The 24,472-nt window shown below is 38.1% G+C and overlaps 1 protein-coding gene across 1 annotated transcript in view; it reads right to left on the bottom strand.

The window, feature by feature from the left end:
* The window catches only part of tox3 (TOX high mobility group box family member 3), a 42,364-nt gene extending 18,782 nt beyond the window's left edge, over nucleotides 1-23,582 (bottom strand). The window contains exons 1-2 of the mRNA XM_065289560.2: nucleotides 23,350-23,582; nucleotides 502-567 (exon numbers count right to left, since the gene is read on the bottom strand). Of these exons, the coding sequence (XP_065145632.1) occupies nucleotides 502-567; nucleotides 23,350-23,448 (165 nt within the window). The 5' untranslated portion in view covers nucleotides 23,449-23,582. The remainder of the gene's footprint in view (nucleotides 1-501; nucleotides 568-23,349) is intronic.
* Between the last annotated feature and the right edge of the window lie 890 nt (nucleotides 23,583-24,472).

The following is a 24,472-nucleotide window of genomic DNA, read 5'->3' as shown; positions in this document are numbered from 1 at the left end:
TCTCTCCTAGCTTAGTTGTATTGTAAAATAAGTATAGTAGATGTTTTACATGCCTACTTGACCTGACCTCTGGCCAATATCGAGCCAGTCACTCTTGTCCAGGTGTAACAATGTAAACACTGGTACATAAACACACCAGGTCCACTGGAACAATCATTCAGTCAGATTATAACAACACAAGTGAATGTGCATGAATAGATAGATAGCCGCTGGCATAACAAGCTTTAAGCTTTAAGAAAAATCCCATAGCAATTCAGGAAAGCATGTAAGAGGAAAATCATGTTTTATGTAAATATAGCAGCTGCGCACCTGCCACTGAAATGACTCTTTTTATTTAAACTTATAAAGGCATGCGAGCTGTTGGGACTTGGGTTTGCTTTAAAACAATAAATGGTTATGCATGGAAATGACTGTTTAGCAGTCCCAGTGATATAGCTCATGCCATTAGCTCGTAATAGTTTACCATCCATGGCAATGTAAAATGTTATCTGATATACTCACATCTCCCCCTGCTAATAGAGCTCCATTGGCATCAGCCATGTTCATGTAGTTGTTGTTATTCCCAAACTGCAAAAGAAACAAGAAGGAAAACACTAGTTATTTCAGTCCCTCTGTAGTCAGCTTTATGCAAAAAATAGCAACTGCACATAAATATCTGCAAACAAATGAACTAAAACGTTATTTTGGAGTATTAGGAAGCAGTACCACTGCTAAAAGTTTATTTATTTATTAGTTTATCATTCATGTTCCTACAGCACAATTGGTAGAACACAAAGCTAATAACTTTTATGTCAGGGTTCGATTCACAAGTAAAGCAAATCATCACAAAATGTGTAGCACTGTGTCTGAAAAAGGCTTTATTCTTTATTAAGAATGCATCAGGGGGAGAGATAGGTGTGGCTTGCTCTATAGTATGTTGGAGAAAATATCTTTGGAGTACAAAGGTGTGGTTGAATCATAAAAACATAACCATGTCTGTTAAATAAACGAAATTAGGAGATTGTTATATAGGTAGGGCAGGTTGGGACTATTCAATAAAAAATAAATAAATAAGAAAGGAAGTAGAGGTCTGAGAATTTGAAAATAGTATGCAAATAAAGGGTGAGCCGATGTGAGATAATGAAATCGTGCTGGTTTAAACTTCATCTTGTTTATTGCACAGGACATCAATGTAGTATTTTAGAGTTTTTGTTTTAAATTGAGCTTTTCTTATAATCCTTTATATAATCGTTATCCCTCTAAATCAAACACGATAGAAAATTGTTGAAATGGCAGCCATCCTATCTTTCTTCTGAGACACAAACACACTGACAGGTAGGAACAATGGGACTGCAAAATGAGGAATTATGGGTTAGCAGCTGGAGGGCCAGCACAGAGGGCCCTCTATAACCAGACAAATCATGCATACACACACACACACACACACACACACACACACACACACACACACACACACACACACACACACACACACACACACACACACACACACACACACACACATTTATATGCACACACACACACAAACAGTAACCAGAACAGCGAGAAAAAGTCATCTTCACAACAGCCTGAAGGCCATGATTCAACACTCATCCAACAGCAAGCTTTTGTCTGTTTATAACAAAGTGATTCCTTTAGATGTTACACAACCAGAATTGCCGAAATAAGAGGAAAAATAGCTTTCTTATCTTATTGTGGAGGGAAAACAATAGCAGAAGCAAATTAAGATCAGAGCAAAATGAGAAGAGCATTAATTTATTTTTCCTTTGCTTTGTTCTCTCTCTCTCCCCCTCATCTTTTTGTCTGAGTGGTTAGTATGCGAATGTAATTACAGAAGGAACTGTAGCTAATCAACTGAGAATGGTATCCATTAATTAGTCTATGCCCTGGAGAGAGAGAGAGAGAGAGAGAGAGAGAGGGAGAGAAAGAGAGAGAGATATTTTAAAAGTCTAACCAGCACGCGTACACATCTACCCATGCACAACGCAAACACACAAACACAGGCCTGCCGGCAGCTGCAGGTCTTGGAGAGCAGGTGTTTTGGGTTGAAGAAGCCTTTTGGAGTCCTCACCTGGTGCTATCTACAATAAAGCACACACGCTCCCTCATACAATACAGCACCATAATGTCAGCAGTATAATGTTTTTCTAAAAATAGAAACGGATTGAAAAAATGACCAAAACTACATGCTGTGTTTACTTCACTTTTTCTCAGAAATACACTGTTTGTTGTAAACCACTGTGATCATATCACACTGTATACCATACTGTATCCACACTGTATTCTCAGTGGTGCTGAGTCTCCTATTTCTATCCCTCCTAAGATGCATTTAATTTATGCATTTGTTTGTTTTTATTTGCTTGCTTTGCTTTTCTGCATTATGAAAAGCAAATACATGCTGCTATAGTCTTTTAGTATTCTGCCATTAGCAGATGAAAAACCAATAGGAAAAAGCCCTGTATTTTTTAGGGTGGCCGGTACTGACACCTCATTAAAGAAAAACAATTACAGCACCTCCTCTACCACCATAAAAATTGAGAAGAAGGAGAGAGAGAGGGAGAGAGAGAGAGAGAGAGAGAGAGAGAGAGAGAGAGAGAGAGAGAGAGAGAGAGAGAGAGAGAGAGAGAGATCAAAAGGGAGATTTTTAGAAAATGGAAAAAAGTTCAAGCCTCAATTCATCACTAATGTAAGTCTACATAATACAAACGGTAAGGGGATAGATTTGTGTGTGTGTGTGTGTGTGTGTGTGTGTGTGTGTGTGTGTGTGTGTGTGTGTAGTGTACCAGCCATGCTCAAGCCTTAAAGTTTCATTCACACCATTCACCCTGTTTAAAATCCCAATACCTGACTCTCTACCGAACATCACCACCACCACATGCAGATACAACTCATAAATATTAATTGAACAAGCATTTCCAATAACAGAGAGAGACAAGAACTGTGTTTTAAAAGACATTTCACCCAATCGTATTTTTATGAATATATATATATTCAAAATATAATCAGAAATATAATAAACAAGATAGCTTTTAGGAAACAGAAAAACTGTGAATAGAAATAGGATGCCAGGGTTCATGTCAAGGTGGAATTGAGCCAGAAATGATTTTACTTTTACTGACAAATATATTATGTAAAAGAGATGTGATTGTACTGTACTTATATGCATAAACCAAGGTTGTGTTTTATAAAACTACTGTAATGCATAAAATGTGTTTTTGGACAACAGTGTCCATAAGGGTTTTATAACCTTGGCGTTTTTTACATAATCTTATGCAAGTGTTTCCAAAGGGAAAATAAGCTATTATTACATCAGTGAATTCAATAACCCAAGGGAAAAAACTATATTGCAGAACTACGACCCGACACAGAGCAAACAGTAAATATCTGCTTGCGAAGACTGTGACCGTGGCCAGCAGTCTGTCTGAAGAATTACTGAGGTAATACAGTCATTATATGCGAGTGGGAGAGTTGGACAAACATAGCACAGCTTGACGCACTGGACAGTTTATTTTAGTATAAAAATATAACAGTTTCTGTTTTTACTAATTTAAAGAAGATGGCAAAGCTCAGGTTAGAGACCTCTATGATGCACAAATACATACACATACGACTAAATAAATAGTATACAGACAAATATAAGATGCATAACTATACACATCTCACAGGGAGGAAAATTTGTAAACTGACGTCTTTGCTTAGTAGGCTTACACAAAGAGCCTGAAGCAAAACTGTTCTTATCTACAGGAAGAATCGATCACTAGACGTCTGTATAGCTAAAATCATTACATGAAAGTACAGCACACAGAGAATACAATCATAATCTGCTTTAGACAGCCACCTCATTCTCTCTCACTCTTAAATGCTTTTTATTCTTCTAATACATTCAGCTAGATCCCCCTCAAATAAACAAGTGGCAGACATGGGTATACAAAGTAATGGATTATATACAAATTACAAGAATTTGCATTAGATTATATGCAATGGAGGCTGCCCTCACACCAGCTTTCACAAACATATCGGGAAGAGAAATACAAAGATGCCAGACACCATTGCCAAAATGAAGTTATATAGCTACAAGTGGCAACAATGAAATTTGAGAGCTACTCGAGATTTTTCCCACCAGGTAAGTGAAATGAAATGGATCCATAAAACAGTCCTTGATCCTCCACCCACTGAGCTTGTTGCACAGCAGGCATTATATCGCTATAATGACTAAAGAGGGATGACTAAAAGCAAATTATAAAAAGTAAATCTGATAATTAAATATGTGGGTTGACTTTTTCATTTGCTGAGTAAATTAATCTTGGGATTTGTTACAATGCTAATTACAGTCCTAATAATATGAATAGTAATGTATGACATCAAAGCAAAGACAACACTTTTATTTGTGTTTTGTTATGTGTTGATGTAAATGTTTTATGTGCTCAGCCCGATTCAATTCAGTCACACATATTACAGCATGTCAAACAGAAATGAGTCGTCATCTCCCTTTGCAGCAGCATCTGTTTCTGCTGTGTAAGAGACTTGGACCAGTAAGGCCATTTGGTCTTATCTGCATACCTCAGATAAATGACAGCCCCCCATGCCTTCCTGTGTTAAAGTAATAGACCAGCTATGCAATTTGAATCCTTACAGAAAACCTTTAAAGATGCATTGACTAGCTGAAGCTTCATCTTTGATCTCGCTGGGTACAGCACTTATGGCTTTCTGCCACAGAAAAGCTGGATATATAGTACTGAAACCCTGGATATGCTGCAGCTTCAGAGATTCCTTACTTACACAAACACACACACATGCACGCACGCATGCACACACACACACACACACACACACACATTCTGGTTTTCATGTTTGTGAGGACATTCCATAGACGTAATGGTTTTTATACTGTACAAACTGTATATTCAATTGCCTAACCCAAACCCTAACAATCACAGAAAACTTAAGATATTCAAAAAACATAATTCTGCTTGATTTATAAGCTTGCTTCCTCATGAGGACCTTAAAATGTCCTTAAGGTCCCCATGAGGAAACATATTCCCCATGAAGAAACATATTCCTATCTTTAGCTAAATTTTGACAGCATTTATTAATCTAGGCTAATTTATATCTATTTGTCTATTACTCTTCATTGTCAATACAAGTTATTTTATTTATTAACTATTTTAAAGGCATAGTTCACCCAAAAATGAAAATTCTGTCATAATTTACTCTCAAGTTGTTACAAACCTGTACACATTTTTTTTGTTCTGATGAAAACAAAAGAAGATATTTTAAGGAATATTTATAAATAAAATCAGAGGCCTCATTGACTTCTATAGTATTCCTTTTTCCTAGTGTGGAAGTCAATGGTGCCTCTGATCGGTTTATTTACAAACATTCCTCATATTATCATCCTTCGTGTTCATCATAACAAAGACATTTATACAGGTTTGAAACAAGAGTGAGAAAATGATGATAGAATTTTCATTTTTTGGAAATTGAAAAATGTGTATGTGGAAAAATGAAAACAGTAATTGACCATTAAACAATATTAATAAGTTAAATGTTGTAAAAGATTTTAATGTTCACGAACCTTACCAAAAAGTGCACCATATGAAAACATTACACAAAAATTCAGTCAGCAAAATATAGCACAGCAGTATTTTCTATTGTACTGCTTCTTTATTTTTGCAACATAAATTCAAGCAGCATTAGTTTGTGTGTTTAATCCCTATATACACACTGTATACGTTCTGTGTAGTTGTTTGCGGTAGATACATTGCACTGTTTCTCTAAGTCTGTGAAACACAAACTATTAAGAGGCGACTCGTACATCAGCTCATTATTCTACAGAATACTCCACCATATTAAACAAATGGATCAGCCTACAGCTGCAGAGAGGAGCCTGCGTGAGGGGCCAGAGGTTATTGTCTAATTTAAATCTTGGCTGTATTCCCAGGCCAGTGCCACATTCCAATTTGTGGCTGTGTAGCCTGGCGCCACTGACAGGAGCCTTTCTGAAAACACAGTTATGGCCGCCCTCCAGAAATGTGTCGAGAAACCGAGCAATCAACAGGTTGTGAAAGATTAACAGTGCAGTTGGTTTAAATTAGCTCGAATAATGAAAATGTTAAAATATTGATGACTAGTTTATAGGTTTTCTGCTTGTTGCATTTACACACCTCTGTATGGAAATACAGGTCCTGCGCTCAGAAACCGAGCATCAGGCTTCATGCAAAAAATAAAATGAACAGCTAGAGCCATTCAATTTTCAATACAAGCACAATTCCATCTGAATACTCTCCCATTATGTTTACACCTGAACTGTCATCTTACATTCTGCATTTCAAAGGAAAGCTAAGATTATCATGGCAGTGCTGCGGATATTACAATACCTAATCTTTCCTATTCACTTCTGGTCATTATGGTGACACTTTGAGAGCCCAGGAACAAAAGAGTACTAAGGATTTGCACAGATATGCCCTAAAATTATTCTACTCTTGAAGACAGGGTGACAGCACACAGATCAAAGAGAAACAGAAATAAAACTGGGAATTACTGGAAGCGTGCCATATCTTTTAAAGGGTTTCTTTGTGATGTGGATAGAGAGAACCGATCTTCAACAACAGAAGTTTTTAAGAGAAAGGAAGAGAGTGAAAATGATCATTTGTGAGGTGCTAAAACTACAACAACAAACATGTCTCAAACTGTCCGCCAATGTGCATCACTCAAGTCTCTACAAAGACACCTGTACAAACATCTGACCTCAGACAGCAATGTTTACTGTACACCAACATGCCTCATAATCGAAGAAGTACAAAAATAGCACAAAACATTTAAATATTTTGCCACATGGCATTTAACTCTTTCCCTGCAATTGACGAATATTTCCGGCTTTCCACAATACCGCTTTTATCCACCAGGTAGCGCTCTTTCGCAACTTATAAAACCCTGAAGTATCGCCCTAGGACAAACAGCTGTATGTCTGTGTAAGTTTTGAGGATCGCTAGTAATCTAATCTCTATCAAAAGTCCTTTACAAAAATGAAATTATCTCAAGAAGTGATAAAAAGAGAACTAATGAAGGTAGGGATGAATTCTTTTTAAGCAGAGGGTCTCTTCTTTTATTTGATATATTGCACGTTTATATATTTCAAGAAGAGCATTTTCTGGAAGCATTAAACTTTTGTAAACATTTTGAAAAATGCTGTCGCTGGCTGGCAACATTTAAAAAATGCTGGCGAGGAAAGAGTTAAATAAACAGCCTTCTTGTGGCTAATAAATGAAACGTATGTGTTTATTTGTAATTATGCAAAGTCCAACTTTTCTAGTGACTTAAGCAATTGTCTAAACTTTGGCGATGATTACGGTTCAGAAAGCTACAGTGTTTGAGTGCAGTGAGTCATTTTACCGCGTTTTACAGTAAGAACCCTTAAAATGGGGTCAACACAAATCCTTTATTTGAGTTGACCTCTGTTATAGGCCAAACAGGAGAAGCACTGCACTAAAATAACACTGTGTGCAAAGCATTCCACAGGCTGACTATCATTCACAACACATGTAGACACTGTCCACCTCCATCTGTCTTCATTAGGTCAGTGTTTGACCCGTTTCTCTGCATCTGAGAGGTCTTTGGGGACCTCCCGTGTACTCCTAACACTGTTCGCTTGGATATTTTAAAAGCATCAACCTTACAACAGCATGGCTAGCCAATTTACCACAACAGCAGGTCCAGCATAGACAATTGTGAGCAGCTAATCCGGGGCTAAAAGCAAAGAGATGATCTGGCATGGAATGAAGCTGAGGATGCTGGGAAAAAAAGAGATTGACGGAGTTCGCTGTCTCTTGGAGTGGGGTGCTAAAGAGATGCTGTTTACTCGTGTATTTACACATAAAGGATAGTCTTGTTTTCTGGCAGATCAAACCCGGAGGTCCGGTGTTTTGGATGGAGATCATGCCGGTCTTTGACTCTAAAGCATTTTCTAAAGATATCCACTGTTACACTTATTAATCCTTAACCCCTAAATTTCCAATGAACTCAAAAACAAAAAGCTAAACATGTCACATATCTTTGAAAAGCTGCGATTCTTGTGATTCAGGAATGCTAAGGGGTAAACTAATGTTTATCCAGGAACACTTACTTAAAGGAGGGGCTAAGCCAAGATAAACATCTGTATATTTGAACTTTAATTTATGTCATTTTACCCGCTGCAAACAAGACAACATTTTTCAATTACAAGGATAATTGCACAGGATGGTTTATTGCTTCTTTACTTTGTAAATCACAGATTTTAATTCCAAGCAGTTTGTTTGTGGTGAGCATATTCTCCAGACACAGAAACTCTTAAAACCTCCAAATCGACAACGCTAAAGATGCAAGCAGTTTTATTTTCATTCACGTCTCCCACTCATCTTGTGACTTTCCAATTAAAATCAGAGTGGCTGATTGAGTATAATCGTAGCCAGAGGCATGACGTTTAAACACTGGCAGATTTGCTGTCAGTGTGGACTTGTCATGTACAACAAAGCATGTTTAAAGCATAATTGAGGCCAGATGGCTGAATCGGGTGCCAAGACAGGCAGGCAGTCCATATGCATGTCCACAGAGTATCAGTATGACTGTAATCAAGAATCGCACAAGTGTCTGTCAGGCAAGACTTTTTTTACTTGAGGTACTGTTTCTTTAAGGCAGCACACGAGATTCATTGCATCTCATAGATAATTTAGACTTATAGTCTTTTCGTTTTTTTATCAACATGCTCTTGAACTAGCATAAAGCGGCTTTCACATAGAACGCGGTGTGCGCTGCGCTATGAAACCCATTCATTTCAATGGCTTGCGCCGTGCGAGGGCGGTTTGTTGTTGCGTCGAGCAAAGCGCTAGCGCAAAGTTCAAAATAGTTACGTTTAACTTTTGCGCTGCGCTCTGCGACGATTACCCACGCGCCCAATAGAAACTGTTCATCCAAACAAAATGAACAAAAAGCTTATACTCGGAATTCCCGGAGCTCCTAATGAGACATCGGAAGGAAAGCTGTGTCATAGAAACACGTAGCTATTCAAGTTGGCATGTCAGGTGAGTTTTTAAGCCAAGTAGTTCGTTGTAGGTAGGCAGCTTAAAGTTACGCGAAATGGAGACGGGGAACATCAGTCTCTGTATTCCTCATCCACCATTAAACCCCAATATAAAGCAGAGCACAAATCGCATAGCTGCGCTGAACCCAGCGGCGAGCGCAGCGCACACCGCATCCTATGTGAAAGCCGCATTAAGCGTCTGTTTGTGAGAGCACAGCACTGCTTTCAGATTAAACTAATAAATCTTCTTCCTGTAAGTATCGACAATGCTTGTGATCTGTCAGTCATAATCGGTTACTATAAGTCCCATGTTAAAGTCTTCGGAAAATAACAGTATGGCAAAAAAATCCAGCAAGGAATGACGATGAACGATCGAGTTACGCAGCAATTTTCCATCAATAGTCTAAAACGAAATGACCACAAATACGTTGGTAGAATTTTCCGCCAAGTTCCCTGAATTATGACTGACGTCGCAGCAAAACATTAAGCATCCCTTCATATTATTCTGTGACAAGAATAATATTATAAACACCCTCGTAAAATCCAAATAGTCCACGTAATCCCATCTGGGTAATTTTGCAGTGAACACTCTGGCATCGTTTCAGTAAACTTTTCAGCCAGTAACAGCAATCTTTGCATTAATCTTTCTCATCCAATCGACAGGACCGGCAGAACATCTGGCCGAGTGCCTTCGCCATCACACTTTATGAATTACACAGAAATAGGATATAACATCGCGCGTGGTCCAAAACATACAGGCAATGCTCTAGGGTCTAATTTATCATTGTTATTCAAGTGCTTGCTCACCTCACACTTAAAACAAAATCCTTCTAGATTCTAATTAAGCTCTAAGGTACCTCCCAAGGGTTCTGCTTTGGCAAAGAAAAGCACTTTGATTTATGTAGCACTTTGTTGTTAGCGCTTCAGGCCTGCCTGTTGCGAGCACGCCGGTGATAAATATGAGCATAGACCAATTACTCATATTTGTTAATTAACTCCTGCTAACAATGTTTTCCTCCACAATGTAATGAAAACACAGCAGATTGAACACAAATATGCCCCATTATTTCATGTCTCCACCTACATGCAATTAAGATGAAAATAATTTGCTGCCACGGAGCCCTCGCTGCGAGGGGAAATTTCCACGGCATACCAAATAAAGGCCGTTTAGCCGGCACGAGCGGCAATCATATGGAACTGATAGGTTTTAAATGCTGTAATTAGCTCTCAACCTTATGGCTGTCCGACTGCATCCGCTAATGTGTGAATGCGTGCGCTTGTGAATTACTCCAAATATCACAGCTCCCATTTGTAGTCTTTTAGCTTGAGTTAGATGAAAGCCACACGTTCTCGCTTGCTCTCATACAATCTGAGGAATCTTTATAAGAAACGATGTATTAATTGATAGCATTCTGCAGGACTACTGGATTAAGAACAAAGATGTTGACATAAAGGTCTCGCATGCCAAGGCTGAGAGCTCTGGTGTAACCTATAAGGCTATATCAGATCCTTATATGAACACAGCTTGTCGTTTTCATAGACTTAGCAGCCTGGAATATTACTATACTGAAGAGATATTGTTTATGTGCGCATTCAACAAAGATAAAACTGATCATAATTCTCTTTCTCTCTCTCTCGCGCAAATAAGAAATCGTAGAACAAAATGGCTGTCCGAGTTTGGCTAGGACTTCACCCTATCGACTAATTAGTAGCAATCATAGCCGTCTTTTACACAGCGGTGGTCGTTGAAGCTCGCTGAGCTCGGTAATACACTGAGCTCCTGTGTAAACAGAGCTTTAGAGATACCAGTCTCCAGTGCACTGACATGTGGCTTAAGAGAGCATTGGGAGATGAATGCTTTCATACAAGGTTTATCAGGGTGAGTGAGAGGGGTAATGATCCTAAAACAATATACCATTGAGGATTTACCAAAGGGTTTTATAGTGTGCAGGACTCAGAGTTTACTGTCCAGCAGTCCAATCCGACAGATGCTAACGCTGCAGCAACATCTGGTGACCCAGTGCATAAGTGGACAGAATGTATTCTTATATGATACGCACACAAAAGCACACATGCAAACATAAAATGCATGAAACAACAGAATGGATGTTTATCCACAAAGAGCACAGATGCAAAGACGCTAAACACCACCTCTGTCAAAAATGAGATAATGATATTATCCGAATTCTCTCAGAGCATATTAAACGTTTATCAGACACTTTCGCTTCAAATCCACTTAATCCCAGCCTTAGGCCCTTCAGAAATACAGCTTTGTTGGCAGAATCCATTAAATGCAATGGTTCCTTATTTTACAGCAAAGTCCTGGCAAGAGGAATTGAATGAACAACGACACGCATATGTCATGGTGGTGCAACTTTTTTACCCGGGTAAAGGAGGTTTACTGAGTATATTTGGACTTTCTAGGACATTTTTCTATCTACTTAGATGGTTTTGCAGTGAAAAACAGTCAACATTGTTAAATACCAATTCAATGACTAAAGTGACATTGTAAATTAAAGAATATTTTGATACAGGTTTCCCAAAAACCTGCCATTGATCTGATGAACAGGTAGTCTCACCCAAAACCCACGTAATCTGTCAAATGCTGCTATATTGGACCACTCAGAAAGCAGAATACAACAAAAACAATAAAAACATGATGACATAATAATAAACATGTTTTGACACAGAAATTAAAATCTCGTTTTGGAAACAAACTCTTCAAATCTACCAACAAATTGCGCACCTAGTCTTTCAAGTTTTATCGGTCAAATACTTAATTATACACAGTACGACATCCAGAATTAAATGCTTGGTGTGACTGGTATAGGATAAAGTTTTATAACGTAAGAAAGGTCACATCACATCTTACCATAAGAAAATGTCAGTTATATGTGACTGTTTAGTAGGGTTTTGAAACAGAAATGCTACTTGTCACAACAAACCTGTAAACCATTCAGCCGGTTTTATTGAAAATGATCAGTAATAAAACAGGGTCTATTCTAAAACTGATCTATTATCCAAGTTTCACTCTGGGGGATATGAAAAACTCATCCCAACACTGAGCACAGCACTATTCGCTTGACTATATCAACATCTTTATTAGTTGTTACCTTTCAACCATTCTGGTCTAATGCACTAACCTTACTTATACCCAGGGATTAAAGTGAAAAAAATTCTTCTGACTGAAATTTTTTTCAGGCCAAGTCATATTCCTTTAACTTACACTTTATGTAGGCGAGACCAATAACATTTTAAGGGGAGATTTTTTTGCCATTAATTCCATATTAAAGTCTCCTGTAGTATATAGGTAGCTGTAGTTTACAGGGAATTTCAGATTAAGGCGAAACAGCTAAATAACTCACTATATAAAAAGAAAACATGAATATCACCACCTTTAATGAATCTTTTATTAATTATTAATTAATTAACTGTAAATGTATTAATTTGAGCACTTACTAATATTTTTTTTAAATCAAAGTTGAAACTGTTAACATTAGTGAATGCACCATGAACTACCGTCAATTACTGTAATGACATAAACAAGAATGCTTATATACTCTATATTTTCATTGTTTGTTCATGTTATATAATGCATTTACTAATGTAAACAAATACAACTTTTTCATATCATATTATTCAGTACACAAACAAATAATCCAGGGTCTGTTCTGTTCACAAAACAGCTTACAGTCACAACTCTTATACAGTAACGTTATGTATGAATATAAATCCTAAACGAGTAACTCGAGTCAAACTCGTGTACAATAAGCACAGGATGTCTGTAACCATAGTGAAAGATGTAAAATGAATGACTGTACCTTTATCAACAAATTATTATGTTACAATAGCAGCGCTGATGTGCTATTTTGTGCGCAATGTTTCTGCTGTTTACTTTCTCCTAAGACCTAAATGGCCGTGTTTATATGAGGATATTTGCAAAGACTGGATTTTTGACGCATGTGTTTATTTAAGGCCAATAAAGCGGCAAAAATACTCACACAATGAGTAGCGAATGCGCGACTTTGCGTGCCCATCTGACACAGAAACAGCGGCCACTGTTGTTTGACTTTGAATGGCTTAAATCACTTGTTTTTAAACTGTGGTGCTTAAATATGTGTACAAATGTTAAGTTTTTGTGACCACACGCAAATGCAACTGCAAGAACCGACATGTGCTTGACATCAAAGTCCCGCGAGAGCATTTCGGAAGCAGTCTCCTCTTATGATTCCTCGAATCGCTCTCACGGGATTTGGATGTCATCTGCCTCCTGGTTCTTGTGGCGCCACATGAAGTTTACCCACGAGTTTAACAAACCCGTTGTATCAGCCACTGGTTAGATCAGCAGTCAAAAACGGGACGCGGGTGATCACGTACGGGGGAAATCATTTACCCCCAAAATACAGCACCCCTAGTCATACTGTGCAAAGACACGCAAGTTACCTGGCTTTTTGGTTTTCTTAGCCCACGAACTGAAAGCCTTGCCAATCTTCATCATTTCGCTAAGTCAATCTCCAGGTCTTTTACACCTTTATCGATCTCCAAAACATCGGAGCCTTCCTGCATTATAAGTTTGTCCATGCTAGCTGAAATAAAGTTTTACCTCAGCTTAACGTGATACAGCCAGAAAACCCGGAGTGGATCCGGTGCGTGGTGGTTACAGAACGCTTACAGTGGAGAGAGGAACGTGATTTGGCTCCACTCCAGGCTTTGATCACATCCCACTTAAAAAGGTGAATAGCCTACACGTCGTCTTTATGAAAAGTGAATTTAATAATTTTTCAATTGACGGAAATCCGTCTAGCGACGGAAAACTTTAATCCATGTATACCACGGGCCTGTTGAATGCTTTATTCTGATTGGCTGAAAAATGTTAATCTTGGTATAAGCAAAATCATTCTCCAGTCCTTTGAATTATTTGAAAATAATGTGGTGTAACGGCACGATGCATTAACTGTGTGCATTATTTTCTTATAATTCAACGACCCGTCGTCAATTATTCCTTACGTGACACCTTATAATAATTTTTTTCATTGTTCACTTCTCAGCTAATGGAGAGAGAATGAGAGACGCAGTAGATAAAGAGGTGTGATGATTGAGAGGAGAAGACGGCTTCAATTTACATCATGGACCGAACAAAGGACGAGCCGGTGAGAGTGAATATTGTGTGACAGCAGATTAGCAGTAATAAAAGAATCAAAATGTTCATGTGATGAGTTACATACCACACAGTCCTCCTTAAAACCCTGTGATCTCTTCACTTCACGGGTAGTTGAAGGCTGTCACAGGTATTCACATCTGAGAAGCTAAAAGCGCTGCTTCTTTTCACTGAACATAATTTTTGAGGATGCTGTGCAGAAGTGAATATCAAGTTTAAACTTAAATCCGAGAGGAAAAATATCCCCAACTATACTGTAACTTCCAAATATTTTGATTTAACAAGTCAGGTAGCACAACATTATTATCTTGTTTAGGCAAACAGCATATCTGAGCTACTGTTAACCAAAATATTCCTCCTCTGGTCCTATAAGTGAAAGGGAAATATTTGCCAATGTATGGTAACCCATACTGTCTGCATTTAACCCATTCACTCCACCCATCGAGCAATGGCCACAAGTTGCTCAAGGGCACCTCAGTCGCAACCATGAGCCTCAAACCAGCAATTCTTAGATTACAACCCCGACTCGCTAACCACTAGGCTACGACTGCCCTGTTAGCGTCAGTCAAAGTCAGTGCTCAATTTTATTTCTCCCTAAATGTACTTAAATAGAAGTTTCTTAAACCTCCAAAACACACTGGCATTAATACTCTTTCTGCACACTCCAGATGGAGGCCAGCTGCTGAAGTCTCCAACAGAACTTTATTAGAGGCTAAACGCAACATTCAATCACACTTTAGAAGAGACTGCAGACTGGTGTTTCTCTCCAGGATTCCTCCGAGGCTTATAAAAGATCCATCAGCAATGAAGCAATCACTGTACAATTTCTGGAAAGTGTATACAAAGCATTCACTCTCCAGTTTTAATATGCATATGAAATAAATATCATCAGCTGGCTCAGCAGTGAGAAAAACCATATGGTTGGTGGGTCTAAAGAAAAAACGAACACAGCTACACAGTTTTTCTCCTTTTCGGTTTTCTTCTTCATTCTTTTCTCTTGTGGGACCTTATCTTTTACAAGCGTCAAACGTAGAACAGGTGTCGTAACAAGTGCCAACAAATGAACGTCCACCGCACCATCTTAATATGAGGAAAAGCTCTTCTGCACAGTGCAAATCCGTATGACTTTTATTGCAAGAGAAAATACGCTGTCACGGGCATGATAACAATTTCATGGTTGGTGAATCGGATAGGAAGAGCAAAACGTGTGAGAGGTCCTTTTCTCTCTCCTCTGTCTGTGATACAGCATCATTCCACATGCTAGTCAAATGATTAATTGCCCTGGGTTGTTCTGTCAAGCACAATTTAAACGAGTCGACATGTCAGCACAAGCTTCCAGCCTTTGGAAAGCAATATAATGCTATAGAACAAAGCTACGTTCCTGTACTGCCTCAGGCATGGGAGACAATGACGGGTCTTTTGCTTAAACCAAGTCCAAAATAAACAGCAGAGAATAATATTTAGAATCTTATTTCGATGATGTGCTAATGTAAACATACGCATCAAATCCAATCACGATGATAAAGAGATGGCAAAGTGAGAAAAAGTAGAGAGATCAGGCATGCTGTAGTAGAGCGAACAAGGCCTGACGTTTTATTTAACATAAATTACAGAGAATTACATTCCCATGCAAAACAAAGAGTCTTTTTTCTTATCAGTCTAATGCCCCCATATAAATGATCCAATTAAAATTCAGTGAAAAAGAAAGACAGAGAAAGAGAGAGAATGTGTGCTTTTTCAATGATTTAAAGACATTTGTAAGGTCCCTAGCATATGCGAGCATGGGGGAGGTGTTACCTGTAGTATCACTAACCGATGACCTTTTTAAACTGATAGCAAACATACATCGTCCTCTGATTTCCATAACACTGTCAGCAGGTGCATTTCATCACCTTTGGGTATCGATATCCAACAGAATGTGAAGAACAAAGAGAGAGAGAGAGAGAGAGAGAGAGAGAGAGAGAGAGAGAGAGAGAGAAACAGAGAGAGAGAGAGAGAGAGAGAGAGAGAGAGAGAGAGAGAGAGAGAGAGAGAGAGAGAGAGCATTGAATCTTATGTCTGTTGTTACCCCTACCAGTCATTTCAATATGTGTTCTGTTTGCTCATTCAAATGAGTCTTTTGTTTACCCCCACTATCTGAACTCTTTGCTCAGTGAGCTTTACTAGTATTTGCACACCTGCTGTCTTTGTCAGTTCATACAGGACAACCTGGAGCCACAGAGCATTGTGGGTACGTGTGGTGCAACACCGCCAACCTGACAAAGAAATTACAGAAGCAAAGAAGTACTATATTTGGTTTAAACATAGCGGGTTAAGATGTAAACTGTACTTTTTTAATTAATAAAAAGGGATGTAATAATTGCTAGTTTTGATTATTGGAGATTACCATCTAGGAAACTTAGCCCCTGTATCAAACACAGTCTCAAAGACCTCATTCTTCAGTTATAATAATGGGATCCTCCCTCTTTCTGTTCCTCTTTTTTGCCACTGTTTGGTGAAACATGGAACTTGAGAACAGATTGAATAGTCAAATAAGGTGAGATGAGTGATTAACTGACTTGTTTACTGGTTTAAAAGATGCATGAAGAGCGAGCGAGAGAGAGAGGTACATCAGTGAGACTCTTTAAATTAAATTCATATGTAGAGAGTCATGTTACATTAAGTTTAAGAAACAACAATCAAAGGTCTTTTAGCCTTTTAAAAAGATCTTAAAGGGATAGTTCACCTTAAAATGAAAATTCTGTCATCATTTACTCATCCTCATGTTGTTCTAAACCTGTATGAATTTCTTTTTTCTGATGAACACAAAAGAAATGATGGTAAACACACAGCAGATAGTGATGAAGAAAATAATTTGATAAATGATGTTAAGCACACAGTTGAAGGTACCTATTAAATTCCATAATTTTCTTATTCCTACTATGTAAGTCAATGGTCACTATCTGCTGTGTTTACCATCATTTCTCAAAATATCTTCTTTTGTGTTCATCAGAAAAAATAAATTCATACAGGTTTAGATCAACATTAGGATGAGTAAATGATGACAGAATTTTCATTTTAAGGTGAACGATCCCTTTAAGATGGCCTGGATTTGTCTGATGAAAGATCTAAAAAAAAAACACTTAAAAAGCAAGAAAACATTTACTGCGCTGAACACTTATTGTATCACATACTCTGAGAGCGTCGAGTGGATCTTTGGAAACAGCTTGATTCAGAGCAAAAGCTGTTTTTAGGTCACTGAAAATATCCCAGCAATAAGCCTGAGAGGTCGATAACTTCAGAGAAGCAGGACAAAGCTTGTGAGAGCTTTGAGAGACTAAAATATACTTTATAGAGCCGCGAACACACACTTTCAGACTGTGTTTCCTCTACTTCCTTTATAACTATAATGATGTATGAAAGGTCAAAGGAAATGAGAGCAATCATTAGTCCAATTACAATCTCAGAAAAATAACACTTGAAGAGCCATATAAAGCAATATAAAATTCAGACAGATATACTCCCTTGGTTTAGAGAAAATCTCATTTGCAATTTAAATAAAGTACATACGCAGTCAAGCACTAAACAAAACAGTCACACCTGGCAACAGCTCTGTATTAAAATAATAATATATGTCATCAGTAAGTATTCCCCGCCTGTAATCATTTATCTCCAGTTTAATGTAGCAATACTAACGCTTTCCTTTTTATCATGACGAAGATTTTTGGTGACCTCACAGACATATGTGACCCTCTCAAAGCAAAACAATGTATGGAAAAGTTTGCATTCTCTCTTATCGTGAACTATTGTCATAACTGGAATATCTTTTGACTGATCAGCATTCCAGATTGGCACCCTTTGTTTTGAAACAATACTATTTGTGAAGTGTTTTGGAACAGGATGAGAATCTGAATTTCAGCTTAGCTCATAACAAAAGAAAGAGGACATGCTAAACTCTCGCCACATAGCTCACTGGCATCAGCACAATGTAATGTCAGAAGCGCTGTGTCCCTAGCATGGGGCACATTCCTGTCTTGAAGAGCAGCCATCAAACCTTTGTTCAACAAAATCTCAGGGGAAGATTTGGTGACAGTTTTCTGCAGCCTGGGATCAATGTTGCCTTTCTTTCTCTCTTGTCTTACTTTCTCCCGATCAACATACACAGTTATACACACAAGCAAATACTTAAAGAAATGTGCCCTACTACATCGCCCCGGGTTGCATTTATTATTTTACTTACTTTATTCTACTACTTAACTCTCAAACACAAATAAAAAATAGGTTTACATTAGAAATCAACATGAGGCATGTGTGCAATATTGAGATAAGCAGCATTTACAGTAAGCAGCATATTATAGACATGATTTATAGAGCATGATCTGGCCTGGCTAATGTTGTGTGTCAGCTACAAATTTACATATTCGCCCAGCCACGCAGCATCATATCAACCAGCTACTAAATCAATCACAGCGACTATTAAGGAGTCTGATGATAGGGGTTAGTGGAAATGAGCTCTTGAGCCTCGGGTTTGTACTGGCACGGTTACCTTCCTTCCATCAATCACTTATGCATCTGAAATGACCATTGGTCAAACAGTAGTTAGATGTGGAGGATTACAGTACATTACGATCTTTTCACCGTGATCTAGTACGTTCCCATGCTTTGAATAGAATACAGCACGTAGGTTGCACTAAGGCTGACTTCTTGTTCTGGAGGCAAAATCCCATTAAGTGTAAGTTTACTTGAAGAAATGGATCAATAAAAGATAATGGAGAGAGAGAGAAAATAGAAGCACAGAGGAGACCATGCGAAAGAGAGAGAGAGAGATCAGTACTTCAGCAACAACATAAATGAAGAGTACACATTGTGACTGGTGTATCGTACAAGATCTGAACATTCAGTAGCAGATTACACGTACCCTGCCACGTACACAACAGGTCCAAATAACAACCTTCACATGTGTCTGCCATTTTAGGACAAAATACTGCTGATATCATATTCAAATGAAAGCTTTTCAGATTCAATAGATACATCAGTATTCCTGGCAGTGAAAAAGTGACAGAACACTTGCATCTGCTCCTGCTCTCTAAATGCTATGCTGTCTGAATCAAGGTGGCATATGAAACTGTATCATTTACAGCGTTCGCATTTCACCCAACAGTTGCTATTTTCTTCAGCTGTCAGTCGGGCAGTTAATACTTCCTTTCCATCAAATATTGTGCTTGGGGATGTGATGGGGAGTTTTATCTTACGCAAACGCCTATAGACTTCCGAATGCAAACCTTTTTTTTTTCGTGACGCTAAGTGATGTTTGACAAAAAAATCTCTACTGTCAGACAGAATCCATTAAGAAAGAACATGAAACCAGAATCTTTACAAACACACCTCAACTTCTCCTACAAAAGACGACTGTGTTACATCAATTCAAATGTATTAATCCTGGACTTTGCTTCTTGTGTATTGTGTATAATGGCACATGCTGTGTACACTGTAAACAGATGTTTAAAATGTAATTTAACCCGAAGTCTATGTGTGGGTGTTTACAAGCATCTGAATGTTGTATCCTCTCCACTGTAATTTGCCATCTCCAGTTTCTGTCACCTCATTTCCTCTGGTCTTTGTCTGTAATGCAGGGCCATGAAACAGCTGCTTCTACAGGCTCTTCATTCACATCATGCATTGTCTTACCAGAACACCCTTTAGATGAACTCCATAGAGTTCAATCTCTGAGGCAGCAACTCATTCATTGGCATCCACTGACTCCTGCAAATCAGATCAGTGCCCACTCAATTTAAGTGTTTTGTGTAAAAGTCAAAGTTACAAAGTTAGTGTCTCTATTGAAGTATTACAGTACTCAGTCCATAATATTGTTAAGAAGAGGAAATCAAAGCAAATTTTCACTGAAAACTCAAACCCTGATCCAATAGCATCAACCTTTCCAAAGACTGTAAGAGGACTCTACTAGACTTCTGCCAGACTTTTTACTTTTCACTTTGACATCTATAAATATGTTATTCATTTGCATGTAATTAAATGGTATGAAAATCTTCCTTTTTCCATATTCAAGTGCTATAATTGGATTCCCAGTGCTGCTATCAACCTAGAAAATGTGAAAAAGATCAACCCAGTAACTTAGTTTTGGTAAAACATTTCTTTGCAAGCAAGTGAAAAATTAGGTCCTTGAAATTTGGCTCTCCTTATGATGTCATAAGGAGATCTTATTATAATAATACCGCCCCTTAATCTGCACTATCCAACCACGGCACAGCCATTTAGTGTAGAGAGAAAGAGAGAGAGAGAAAATAATTCACAGCACAACTGAGTTTCAATTGCAACAAACCACCATCATTGCGATCAGTGTTTGAATTTCATCAGCTCATTTGCATTTTAAAGGACACACCCAAAACGCCACATTTTTGCTCACACCTAAAAATTGTCAATTTTAACATGTTATAATAAATTATCTATTTTAAACTAAAACTTCACATGTGTACTCTGGGAACACCAAAGATTTATTTTACATCTTAAAAAAGTATTGTGACATGGCGAAATGGGGATAAGTGACAATTTAAGTTCTTTTGGATATTATTATATTCTACTTTATTCAGGTTATTACAAGTGAATGTTGTAAGTTGGCTAGCAAAGTAAAATAAATGCTATTTGAAACTTAGTAGGTCAAAAAACCACCTCTGATTTATTCTATAAACTATTTTCGTAAACCCACACAACCTGTCATTAGGAGGTTGTATAGTCAAAGTTTTGAATATAAAAAGCTTTTATGGTTTTGGTGTTATTTTTGTGTCTTTCTACATTTAATTACCATAATAACTTATACGTATTTGGTGTATGTAAAACTTTCCAAAAGTTCCAGTGTATACAAACTTTAAAATACATACAGACAAACAAACAAACAAACATTTCCAGGACAACAGGAAAAAGAGAATCATCCATCTCTTGTATAAGTGAATGGTGCCTTTCATTGGAAGTGGCAAAAGGGAGAGAGAGAGAGAGAGAGAGAGAGAGAGAGAGAGAGAGAGAGAGAGAGAGAGAGAGAGAGAGAGAGAGAGAGAGAGAGAGAGAGAGAGAGAGAGAGAGAGAGGGAGAAAGTGAGTGAATAGGGTTAGGAATGCTGACATCTACCAAAATAAAGTCAGACTCGAATAAACATTCCCTGCCAAAAAAGTCTCATTATCAATGTAATCATTATACTACTAGCTCCTTTGCAACAGCATCAAATGTTTTCTGTCTAAATGTGCAGTCAAATGTTATGTCTTTGCATAATAAAAAAAGCTTCCTTTCATTACCATTACACATCTGAAAGTGATCTGAGTAAATACAATTCACCTCCGATGCAAATTACTCCTACCTGACATTATGTAAAAACGACCACAAAGCGATTACATTACATATAAAGCGAGTAGAGAGTTTGGTTTAGTGTGACATACTTGTCAGTTCTGTTGATTAATATCAAAAACAAAACACAAACAGCTCAAATTTAAATGCGCCATCCAAATTCTACAAAACTCTTACAAGAACCCTAAACCGAAAAAACAAAGTAACATTACATCCTACAAAATGTATCCATTGGTTTATTTAAGCCATCAGGAACACTTTTCTAGTAAATTTCACTGACTACTACCACATGTGCTCTCTTCATAAACCCAATGCTCCTGCAGAAACCACACTCATTACCCAGAATTCACCGCATAGAGTGTGGCTGCAGACACAAATCAAGACCCCGTATAGCTGCCTCAAGGGCCCAGGCCTTTAACTTGTTATTTCAAAGTTAAGTTTAAGAACTTACAGCCCCAAACAAAGATTTGTCTGTATCTCATTAATGCACTAAAATGTTTTTTGTTTTTCGTTCAGTTGTGAATAAAATAAAAGCATCCCACTGTATTTCTCATTTCATCTGCCACTGTCTTCTACTACCATCCTCATAAAGTTGATAAATACAGGACCTAATTGTGTTTATGTCATCCTTATGACTTTACTGTAGATATAAGTCTTTATAAAGTATATACAAACTGCTAATAAAGCAAATTAAAGGGCTGCATTATACGTTACTGTAAGTCTTTATAGAGTGATATTACAGACTTGTATTAAATTAAACTTTTAGAAAAAAGATACAAGGCTATGTAAAGGCTGAGATGGGTGGGTGAAACTTCTCATAAACCTGCTGTATGTTGATACCAAGTGATACAACATGTGACTGCACTAAGGAGAGCAAAACAATATGTATTTTGCTTTTAAAGTCTATAAAACTTAACTCTTGACAATTACTACTAGATTTAAACAAAGAATGGCTGGGGAAAATGTGTGTGTTGTTTACAATAAAGCCACTCTGCAATCCGATCCTGTATTACTAAACACAATTTATCAACGTCAAAGTAGTTTAGTCTCTGCTGTGTAAACGAGATTTTATAACTTAATACAGTTTTAATGCACATAATCGCTTCCATGTTTGACATCGTGACATGTTATTTCATAGTTCTGTGAATTACTGATCGACATTTGCAAAGAGAGCTGAAAATCACACAACTGTTCCCACAGGAGCACATAAAAACATTCCTGTCATATCGAGCACAATCTGTAAGGCAGCACAATTCACTCATTGTCCCGTAACACTGACAGTCCTTTGTCTGAAAGTCCTTTAACTGTTTATTTGTATCTCTCTGCAGAGACATTACTGAATTTATACGAGACATGCCCGTAGGGCTTTGTACCTAGCCTACTTTTACTATAGACAGCCGGGAAGGGGACCTATAGACAAAGTTGTCAAGTAACTAAAGCGTGCTTAAATTTGGGTTTCGACCTTTAAAAATGCCATGACTAAAAAGCGATGTTTAAGCTAAGGAACACATCAGAGAGGACTCGGGGAGAGTGTTTTTGGCAGTCTCTCTCTTCCACCTGCTCTGTACGATGGTGCTGAAAGTAAAACATCATGCGCAATGCATCAAGACCCTTGCAAAAGTTTAAGTTTCTTCCCTGAACTGGATAAAAAACAAATGTGTGGCAAGTACAGCTAAAACAAAAACCTTTAAAGAAGTGCTTCCTAAAAAAACTAATATTTCCTTACTCAAAACGACAACAAAAGGAAGAAATCAACTTTGCGTCCTAGTTTCACTAGCTCGAGGGTTCAAATAACGTCTCTTACCTTGTTATAGTTGTAGTATCCCAAGCAGTGGGAAAAATCCAGGTTCTGTGGATCACCGGGAATAGCATTCCCTCCGGCAGACGGATAAAATACATCCATGTTTCCTCTCGCTGAAGCGCTGCTCGGTGAAAAAAAGGCGCAATTTCTCTTTACTTGTCCTTCAACTATCCAGGCGCGAATGAGAGAGCGCACGGGAAAAGCACAGAGAAAGGGTGATGTTGGAGGTATTAGTAATCCTCTTCTATAAGCAGTGTTCGCTAGCCATAGTTTTGGGATGTTGAGAAACGTTTGGCGATGTTCAAACTGCTCCTGCGCTGCGAGGTTCAAGCATGCTTGCAGAGTAACACAAAGAAGGATACGCGAGCCGGCAAACAGCAACTCCGCTATGAGAGAAGATACACACTTACAAAAACACACAGTTACTGAATTGAAACACAATTTTGCTCTCAGCGTTTCCAAAACGCCACAATCAATCCACACTTTGCGCTTAAAATGAAGCAATGCAGGTCAGCTGGAGATCTGGGCACACTTTGCCCCGCAAAGCTTGGATAAGTACATCAAACGAACCCCTCCAGACACATGGATAACAATCTCCGTTAGGACGTCTCAGAAACTTAGAAAGCGGTGTTTACATATTCATTATACTCTGAACAGCCAATGGTCTTCTGTTTGCTCCAACCAACATCAAGCTGTGATGGCAGGGGTATGAAGAAGGGGAGAGTGGGGCTCATTGCGACCACTCCCCATCTGACATCGTCACTCCCCTATCAGAGTCAGAAAGAAAAAGCCTGCAGAGTTATGTTCATAACAGATTTCATCTTGTATCTCATTCAATAGTCACACTGGCATCACTTTACCATAGAAAATATATAATCTCGATCGGTAGGTTTTGACAGGGTGAGTTGGTGTATGGACTGATTATCCAGAAAGTATTTGCATGTGAATGGGAAACTTCTTATGATAGCTTCAATGGTAAACTTTTAAACAGGTAAGCTTGTGTAAGGAGCAGCTGAAGAGACAGAAGACAGTGAGATCTTAAACCATTTATGTGCTTGTAGCCAATTCAAACATGCTCTAAGCTGGACAGCTTTCCCAAATGTGACCACCAGGGGCTATAAACTAC

The sequence above is a fragment of the Paramisgurnus dabryanus genome, chromosome 2 (assembly GCF_030506205.2).
Source record: "Paramisgurnus dabryanus chromosome 2, PD_genome_1.1, whole genome shotgun sequence".
In the NCBI taxonomy this organism is placed as follows: domain Eukaryota; kingdom Metazoa; phylum Chordata; class Actinopteri; order Cypriniformes; family Cobitidae; genus Paramisgurnus; species Paramisgurnus dabryanus.
Note: the sequence above shows the minus strand (reverse complement) of the source record. Positions and strands in the feature narration are given on the sequence as shown.